General features: G+C 54.5%; 1 protein-coding gene across 1 annotated transcript in view; it reads right to left on the reverse strand.

Moving 5' to 3' along the window:
* Nucleotides 1-8,325: 8,325 nt before the first annotated feature.
* LOC103598595 (SERTA domain-containing protein 1-like) overlaps nt 8,326-9,133 on the reverse strand; it is a 1,772-nt gene continuing 964 nt past the window's right edge. The window contains exon 2 of the mRNA XM_008582621.1: nt 8,326-9,129. Within this exon, the coding sequence (XP_008580843.1) occupies nt 8,679-9,129 (451 nt within the window). The 3' untranslated portion in view covers nt 8,326-8,678. The remainder of the gene's footprint in view (nt 9,130-9,133) is intronic.

Consider the following 9,133-nt stretch of genomic DNA (forward strand, 5'->3'; position numbering starts at 1 on the left):
CACAATGGCCCATCTGCTGTGCCCAGTCACATTCCGCCCCTGCCCACCCATCTCCAGCCATACAATGGCCCTTCATAGTCCACCACTGGCCAGAAGACACAGGGACTCCCTCAACAGTCCCTGTTGCACCAGCTCCTTTGGCGGGCCCCCACCGACAGTGTTGGAGGGCCCATCTTTGGATCTCTTAGGGGTCCTGGTTTCCATTCTTCCCTGGCCTCCCCTCTGGGCCCCTGGTTCCTCTGAACAGGGAGCGGACCTCTCCCAAGCTGGCTCCCATGTCTGGAGTGCTTCCTCTGAACTGGGTCCTGTGCCAGCACTGATAGGCCTCAAAATCACCCTGGATGTGATAGCTGTTACAGTGGTGGAAACTGAGGCTCACGGAGGGGAAATGACCTCTCTGGGGTCACACAGCCAGGAAGGAGCAGAGCTAGGGCCCTTGACGCCTACTCTGCACCTTAACTTGCATTGGTGGTTCTGAGCACTAAGGAGGACCAAGCAACAAAACAGCTGGGGCCGGAGCTGGGCTGGGAAGGAATCGTCGAGAGTGCCAGAAAGACATTTTTAGAGAGACCTCATTGGTGGCAGGCCTGGACTGGCCATGCACTTTACAGACTTAGCCCCACAAGACTCCATTCTACTGATGAGTAAATGAGAGTTAAGAGATGGAGTATCACAGTGACAGTTGGGACTTAAACCTAGGTGTGAAAAGCTAACTCTGAGTCCCTTATCCAGGATCGTGACAACACGGCATCCTGAGCTGGGGGTAGAAGCCTGGGCCTTGTAGGTGGTGGTAGAGATGGGAAGAGGGACTCCTGAGCCACAAGCTGTCTGCTGCAGGCTGGGGCAACGAGGGTCACACCCAGAGGCTCGCACAGGAAGCTCAGGCGGGGCAGGAGCAAGAGTGCCCTCCTTCCTCATCCGTGCCCGGGACAGCTGCCCAGTCCAGGTTATATTTAGCCCAACTGTGCCCTTCCTGAGCCATATGTCCAGGTCCTGGGGTGGGGTGGGGGCAGCTTCGGAAGGAAGCCCACCCCGCCACAGGCACTCTCTGTTCCCAGCTTTGCCCATCCCACTAGGCAGTGGAAGGGGGATGGGGAGGCTCCTGGTGGAGGGAGTCCCTGACTTGTGTTAGAAGATTTAACGGGGCTCCCCTGGAGAATCATAGCCAGACAGAACCCTCCAGATGCCAACAGCCCATTTCCTGAGCGGTTATTGTGGCGCTGCCCTGGTACATGCCTGAGCTTCTGGAATCCTCAGAGTCCCTGTTTCTTGAGCATTTACTATATGCTAAGATCCTTCCCTGCCTTGCTCATTAAATCCTTGTAACACCTCACTGGGGCAGGTACACTTAGATATCCATTTAAGATGTTAGTTGGCTGGCCCATTAGCTCATTTGGTTAAGATGCTAGTCATGCCCTTTAGAGTAGCTGAGACTAAAGGGCTGTCATTTGGACCCCTGGGCCCTTCAGCTGAGTTGGGTCCTACTGAGGAATCTGCTGGGGGCTTTGCCCTTCTGGCCCTCTGTCCCCAGTGGCTGCTGCCAACCTCATTTGGGAATTCTGTCCACTCAGAGCCTCAGCTTCCCTAACTACCAGTGATCTGGTGCCCTCAGCAATGGAGCAGGGGGTTGACCTGACTTGTCCAGGCCCCTAGACATTATCTGAGACCATCTAATGGATGGAAGGGGAGGTGTTAAGGCTGTGGACTCTGGCTACCCCAGTCCCTGCTCCAGCACTTCCCAGGTGTGAGTACTTGGGCAAGGTCCTTCATCTCTGAGGTCTCAGTTTCTTCATCTGTAAAATGGAGCCAGTAAAAGTGGCTTTGAAGATTTGTGAGATAACAGCAGGTGCTTAGAATATTTCCAGTATATAGTAAGAGCTTAATTAATATAAACTAGTCTCTGACAGCAACATGAAGTATATGGTGAAAGGGGTCTTGCATTTCACAGTGTCTCATATCCAGCCTTTGCTCCCCAGTGCTACCACTTCCCCCTCCACCAAAGGGGAACTTTGGGTGAGGAGCAAAATCCAGTTCGGCACCAGCCTCCCACTGACAGCATCAGCACTGTCTCCCCAGCACTCTATTCCAGGGACCAGAAAGTTTGCTGCACCCCAGATATCCTGCCCCTGCATTGTATAAGCAGTAACTCATTTACTCTCATGCCAGCCCTGTGAGGTGGCCTCTGTCAGCCCATTGTAGGGATGGGAAAGTGGAGGCACAAAGAGTGAAGCAACTTGCCCAAGGCCACACAGCCAGAAAGAGGGGGAAGTTAAGATTTGAACCCTGGGCATGTCTCCAAAATCTGTGCCTTTAACCCCTACACTGCATTGCCTCCTGAGCCCCAGACACCCTCCCAGCAACTCCCAGGACCTTGGGTCCTGTTCCCATGGCTTCTCAGCCTGGCTAGGGAGGGGACGGGCCAGCTGATCGCTTACCGCTGGGCCTCCAGACACCTCGAGAGCTCCCGGTCCGTCTGCGGCCCCAGCCCTAGGCTTGGGGGGAAAAGGAATGGGGAGGGGGAGGAGAGGGAGACCCCAGCCATTGGCTGCTGAAGTGTGATGTCACTAGAGGGTGGGGGGGGACAAACATCCCCTTCTCCCAGCTACATCCATCCACAAGGGGGTGGGGACCACGAGAGTCGCCTCTCCCTTGCTGGGACAGAGACCTCCACCATGAGCCCCGCTTCAGAGACTTGCACATTGTTACCCCCACTCAGAGGCTCAGCACCCAACTCTGCCCCCACTATTTCCTGGCTCCCAGACCCAGGCATGGCTCTGATGGTTCCTGGGGCCCCTAAGATAAACTCCTTTCACTCCCTCTCCCTGTCAATTTGGGTTCAAATCCCAGCTCAGCCATTTCCAGTCTGTGTGACCTTTGGCAAGTCACAACTTCTGTGTGGGCATCAGTTTCTTCATCTCTAAAATGGGGATCGTAAGAGTGCCCACCTCATGGGGTTGTTGTGAAGATTGAGTTAAAAGAAGCTAAAAACGTAAAACAATACTTGGCACATAGTGAGTACTACTTATAAGTATTTTGTATTATTGTCATTAATACAATTAGGTGGCTGGCTAGTCCTGCTGTGGGGCTCATGGCCCCTTTTGAGTGAGACTGGGCATAGGGGAGCCCTATTTCTCTGTTTAATGGAGTTACTGTTTGGGGGGACACCTATCATGTGCTAAATACTATGCTGGGCACCCAAAATTCTGCTCCTGATCACGGGTGTAAAGTGGGCTCATGCTTAATTTATGGCTATGTGGCCAACTCCAGTTCTGCTGGACCCCAAAGACCCTACTACACTCTTCTGCCCCCTCCAATTTCACAGATAAGGAGACTCAGAGAGGGTAAGCGACTCACCCAAGATCACCCACAGGAAGTAATTGGCAGAAGCCCTAATTCAAACCCAGACCTGCTCAATTCCCTAACCAAGGCCACCAGGCCTCACCCAAATCCCCTGGCCCCTGGCCCAGCCCCCAGCCTGCCCTGACTCACCAGACCCCGGCGGGCGGCACAGGGAGCACAGGTACCCCCACATGCCCACCCGGCCGCTGCCTCGGATGCTTGCGGTTCTCTGAACCCAGGCCTGGGGCTGGGGCCAGGATGAGGCTGGGGGATTACCCCCAAAGCGCGTGTCAGCAGCTTCTGCTCCATTGTCCAGCCAGGCGCAGACACCAGGCCCTCGCCTCAGTCAGAACACTGCCCTTCACACCAGTTCAGGTGGCCCCTCTGTGGACATGTCCCCCATCCCACATGAAGGGGTTGGGGCCTACTCCCGAGGGCATGGGGGACCCAGACTAGATGACAGGATCCTGGAATTCTGGGGGCCTCCCCCTTCTTTCTGAAATGCCCCCTGCCCACTCTCAGCCATCAGGGAAAGAAGGAATGTGCTGAGCTCTGGGAAATGCCTTCCAGGCCTGGCAACCACCAAGGCTTGGGGTGTGGCCGGAACCGATCCTGGAATTCTGGGGGCCTCCCCCTTCTTTCTGAAATGCCCCCTGCCCACTCTCAGCCACCAGGGAAAGAAGGAATGTGCTGAGCTCTGGGAAATGCCTTCCAGGCCTGGCAACCACCAAGGCTTGGGGTGTGGCCGGAACTCAGGCAGAGCCCTCCTCCCGGGAGGGGTGGAAGGGACAGTGTGGTCAGAACTGCGGATGGGCCTGAGGAGACCCTCACCCCATTGCAATCTCTATCATTCATTGATTCACTCAAACATTTATTTGTTCATTTGTTCATTCAACAAACATTCACAAGCCCTTTTTCAGTGGCAGGTCCTTTGCTGGGCACTGGGGATATCAACAGATCTAAATGTACTCTGGGGGGCAGACTCAGGAAAGGATTCGTACAGGAGGTGACATCTGAAGTCAAACTGGAAGGCTGAGGAAGAGGAAGCCAAGGAAAAGATCAGGGAAGTGGGTTTCAAGCAGAGGGGCGAACGTGGTGGGCACTGGGGATATCAACAGATCTAAATGTACTCTGGGGGGCAGACTCAGGAAAGGATTAGTACAGGAGGTGACATCTGAAGTCAAACTGGAAGGTTGAGGAAGAGGAAGCCAAGGAAAAGATCAGGGAAGTGGGTTTCAAGCAGAGGGGCGAACGTTGGCAAAGGACCAGAGGTGAGAAAGGGAGCAGTCCTTTATTCAACGTCAGCAACCATTCAGTGAGCACCTGGTCTTGTGCCCAGCCCCTTGCTGGATGTGCTGGGACACGGTGTGACTGAGACAGCTCAGGCTTGCTTTCACAGAGTTTATAGTTCAGCAGAGAACAAACCCAGAATGGTGAGGATTGTGATGGGGGTGTCACAGACAGAGAGGTCAGGTACCTGACGAGGGGAGCCCAGGAAAGTTTTCTGCCACAGCCTAGGAAGAGAGGTCAGGGAGGGCTTCCTGGAGGACATAGTATTTGAGCTGCCCCCTGAAGGATATTTGGAAGTTAATACGAAGCCTTGGGTGGTGAATAAATGAGAGTGTGTTTCAGGTAGAGGGAACAGCCTGTACAAAGGCCTTTGAGAAAATGGTTAATGTGAGAGTGTGAGAGGAGGTCCAGGGGTCCACACAGCTGTGAGGAAGGACTGGGACTTTGTCCTGTGGGCCCTGGATAGTAGCTATGGGAGGGACAGAGTCAGAGCTGAGCTCTTAGGTACTTGAGGGTGCAAAGGGTTCGAGCTACAGGCCAGGCTAGATTTGGGAAGAAAATCCACCTCTCTGCTCAGAGTCAAACAGAAAAAAGGGAGGCTGGTACACGCTGTCCTCTCCCTGTCTCAATAGCAGAGATCTTTGCTTGCTCCCAGTCTAAGGGGACATTCAGTCTTTTGCCATTAAATGTGACACTAACTGTTCGTGTTTTGTAGATGCCCTGGATCATGTTAAGGAAACCCCCTTTCCTAGTTTGCTGTGGGTGTTTATCATGCATGGTATATCTCTCTTTGAGTCTCTGTCTCTGTGTCCGTCTAAATCTTGGTTCTTCCTTTTCTCTCTGTCCTTATTCCTTGTCTCGGTCTCTTTCTAGGTTTCTTTTTTTATTCTTTTTTTGGGGGGGGAGGGTGGTGGCTAGCCAGTATGGGGATTCAAACCCTTGACCTTGGTGTTATCAACACCGCACTCTAACCAACTGAGCTAACCCACCAGGCTCCTTCTAGGTTTCTTGTCAGTCTCATTCTCTGTCTTTCTGTTTCTTTCTTTGTCTCTCTCTCTGTGTCTGTCTTGCTTTCCCTCACCCAAAGGGGTGTGGCCATGGGAAGTTGAGTTTAGGGGGTGGTTCCAGTGTCCTGGTTCCAGCCAAGGCCACCTCAGTAAACACAGGACATCCTGCAGGCCTTGGGAAGGAGGTGGAAGCTTCTCCTCAGGGACCACCCTCTCTGGACCCAGTCTGAGCCAAGCGGGAGCCTTGTCTGCCCATCCCAGCACTGGGCCTCACCCAGTCCAGCTGAGGGAAACTGATGTCTCCCTCACCACCCCGTTCAGGCCTGCTCCTGCTCCACAGCCTTCTCTACTGAGCTCCAGTTCCAGGAGCCAAGCAGCTCTGCTGCCTTCCCCTGGGTGTCCCCCCAGCCCCTTGCACATATTGTGTCCCTCCCCAGCCTCAGCGTCCAGACTCCAGAGGACTGGGGTATATTTTGAGGGCCCAGGGACGGGGAAAGACGTGGTCAGACTTACCTTTTACATAGGGACAGGGACATAAATAGGTAGTCATAAATCTTTGCTGAATGAGGGAAGGAAAGAAGGGAGGGAGGGGGGAGGGAGGGAAAGGAGGCCAAGGACAGCTCTCCCAGGTGTCAGGGAGAGAAGTGTGTGTGTTTGGTGGGGGTTCCTGTGAATGTGGAGGGGAGCTGGCCAGGGAGGTGTTATGGCTGGAATACACAGAAGATCTATGAAGAACAGCAGTAGCGCCAGGGTTGGCGGCTCAGCTAGGAATGGCGTGGGCCCTGGAATCTGCTGGCCAGGGTGGGGTGGCACACCAGAGCCAGGAAGCCTGTGCAACCATCGGGGGTCAGACATGGGGAGAGAGGAGCAAGTCCTCAAGCAAGAGCCATTCATAAACCTGAGGGCACCAGAGGGCTGGGAACATGGCCAATCTAGCCCGTATGGTGCTTTTGTGCAAAAGACATGCTCCTTCCTCAAGGCTCTTGACCTCCATCTACCAGGAAATTGCATGGTACCTGGGACATTTGTGGCAATCCCTTAAATATGGAGCTTATGTGCAGTGCAACTGTACATAGAGGCTCTGGGGAGAGGGGGACATCACTGGCCAAGCAGGCACCCGGGAAAGGGGAGTGTTATCAACAGATGGGTAGGCTGTCTGCAAGAGCAGGTATCATAGATTACCCTCCAATTTAGCACTCAGACATCAGAAACAGACAGTACTGATGATCCCACACTGAGGGTCTCCTTGATCACTGGCAAGATCTGTAGGGAACTTAAGGTGGGAGTATCACAGAGCCCTAGACTGGGCACCAGAGGGCATTGCTGAGCTCAGCCTAGGCTCCCAAGGATTGAGTCTGGGGCAAAACCGAAACTGAGGCCTATTGCCCAGGGGTTGGAGTCACCAGGGGTTGGAGTCAGGCATCTGGAAGACCCTCACCTAGGCACCAGCTCCCTACAGGCCTTTTCCACCCCCTTCCCTGGCCCGCCTCATCCACTTCCAAAAATGGGCACAACTTCCTCTGTCCCTCCAGGAAGCTCCATTCTGCCTGCCCCTTCCCGCCCATGGGGCCGACCTGAAGCTCCCCTTCTCCCCCAGCTCCACCCCAGCCTCAGCCTCCCTGAACCTTCCGGTCAGAGGGGAGGCACTGGGGCCCAGCGATTTTGGTGTCCCCTCATCAGCGTTCCCCTCATTCAAGGCCCAGTTGACCCTCAGATCCAGCCCTCTGCTGCTCTCTCCTCTCCCTCCCCCCTCTCTCTGCAGCTTTCTTGTTGACTCTCCCTCTGTTCCCCAGCACCCCGGGCTCTGCCCTGCCCCCACGGCCGCCAGGAAGGACGCAGCCTGGGTCCCGTGCCAGGCCTCTGAGTGTGCGGCTCCTCCCAGCCAGGCCAGGAATGTGGCTGGACAGCGGAGGCGGCTGCAGGCACCCGGCGCTCTGGCCAGCCCTATCACACGGCCAGTCAGGCAGGTGGCCCTAGCTCGCCTGGGCCTGAGTTTCTTCTAGAAGGAAAACACAACCGCTTGCCCCTGCAGGGCCTCCCTTCAGCCCTGCCACTATGCCTGGTGGCTTTTTTTCAGAGACAGCCTTCAAGCTGCCCTATCTTTTACCCAAAGAGCGATTTGAGACTGGTAAGTGTTTTATTTTAAAAAACTGGCTGACCCTTTTTTTCACCATTTTCCTGAAGAGCTGACTCTCAGTACTCTTTGGAGAGGCTCCGTCCAGCCTCCAGCTTTGTTTTTATTTCTGGGACATTCTGAAATTTCCCTCCCCCTCTCCCCTGAACATATACAGGTAGACTCCAGGCAAGGACTAGATTTCATTTTTAATAAATGGCCCTGGTGCTGCCCCCTGCCCCCACCCCCCATACACACAGAAGCACAACAGAGAAACCTGGGGAATTTGTCTCCAGGGCAAGTTACCAGACCTAGATGGTCTTTTCAGGTCAATAAAGCAGTGAAGTTCATAATTTGAAACCCACCTCCTCAAGTTATATCTCTTGGAGCTTCAGTTTTCTCAACTGTAAAATGGGTATTACAATAATACCTGTCTGGTGGGGTTGTTATGGGATTAAATGAGTTAACATATGAATAGTGCTTGGAACTGTGCCTGGTTCACAGTCCATGCTCAATAAATGTTAAATGTTATTATCTCACCCTCGCATTTGCCCAGAGACAAAGAAGCACACAGACTTGAGATTTCCCAGGATTGGTTTTAATTTGAAAAAACTGGTTGGGGTCTCTTCCCCTATCAGGGAAGAAATGCCCAGGCTATGGCTCCAGCAGATTCAGTCCAGCAGGGGGCCTGGCTCAATCATGTTCCAGTCATCAGACCCTGTCATTCCATCGCTAGGGTCTAATCCCAGACTCCCCCACCAGCCTCAAGACAACAGGACGGATGTGAAGTTGCCCAGGACTGGATTCTATCTCTCCAAAGTGGCCCAAGCCACTCTCTGTACTAGGGAAGCCAGATGTGTCTTTCCAAGGAGAGTTGTCCAGTCACCAGGCTCAGTTCAGACACTAGACAACCATCTCCGCCCTAGAGGTCAGCGCCCAGGCCCCGGCGACCGCTCCAATGCCTGTGTGCCCACCAGAACATCCATGAGGTAGTCCAGCTCGGCTTCGTCCAGCTCTGGAGCTTCTTCCTTGCCTGGCCCATCCTCAGGGCCAGGTTTGAGGCCCTCAGAGGCTGGAGCCCAAAGTTCACTGTCATACATGGAGGTGTCAATGTCCTCAAACAGGCCCTCAAGCCCATCGTCCAATAGACAGCCAGTGGCAGGGCCCAGCAGGTCCAAGGCACCCAGGCTGGGTGGGGCTCCCCCAATGGGGCGGCCTGGTGGCCCCTCGTCCGCCAGGGGTTGGGGAGCCTGGCTTAGGCCCTCGATGTGGCTGAGGTCCTCCAAGAGGCTGGCCATGGAGGCTGAGAGGGCAGCGTCTGAGCTAGCCAGCAAGTTGTCAGCCACATTGGGGGCTGCGGGTGGGTTGGGCACGTAATAACTTC

Source organism: Galeopterus variegatus, unplaced genomic scaffold (assembly GCF_000696425.1).
Source record: "Galeopterus variegatus unplaced genomic scaffold, G_variegatus-3.0.2 Scaffold93, whole genome shotgun sequence".
NCBI lineage: Eukaryota > Metazoa > Chordata > Mammalia > Dermoptera > Cynocephalidae > Galeopterus > Galeopterus variegatus.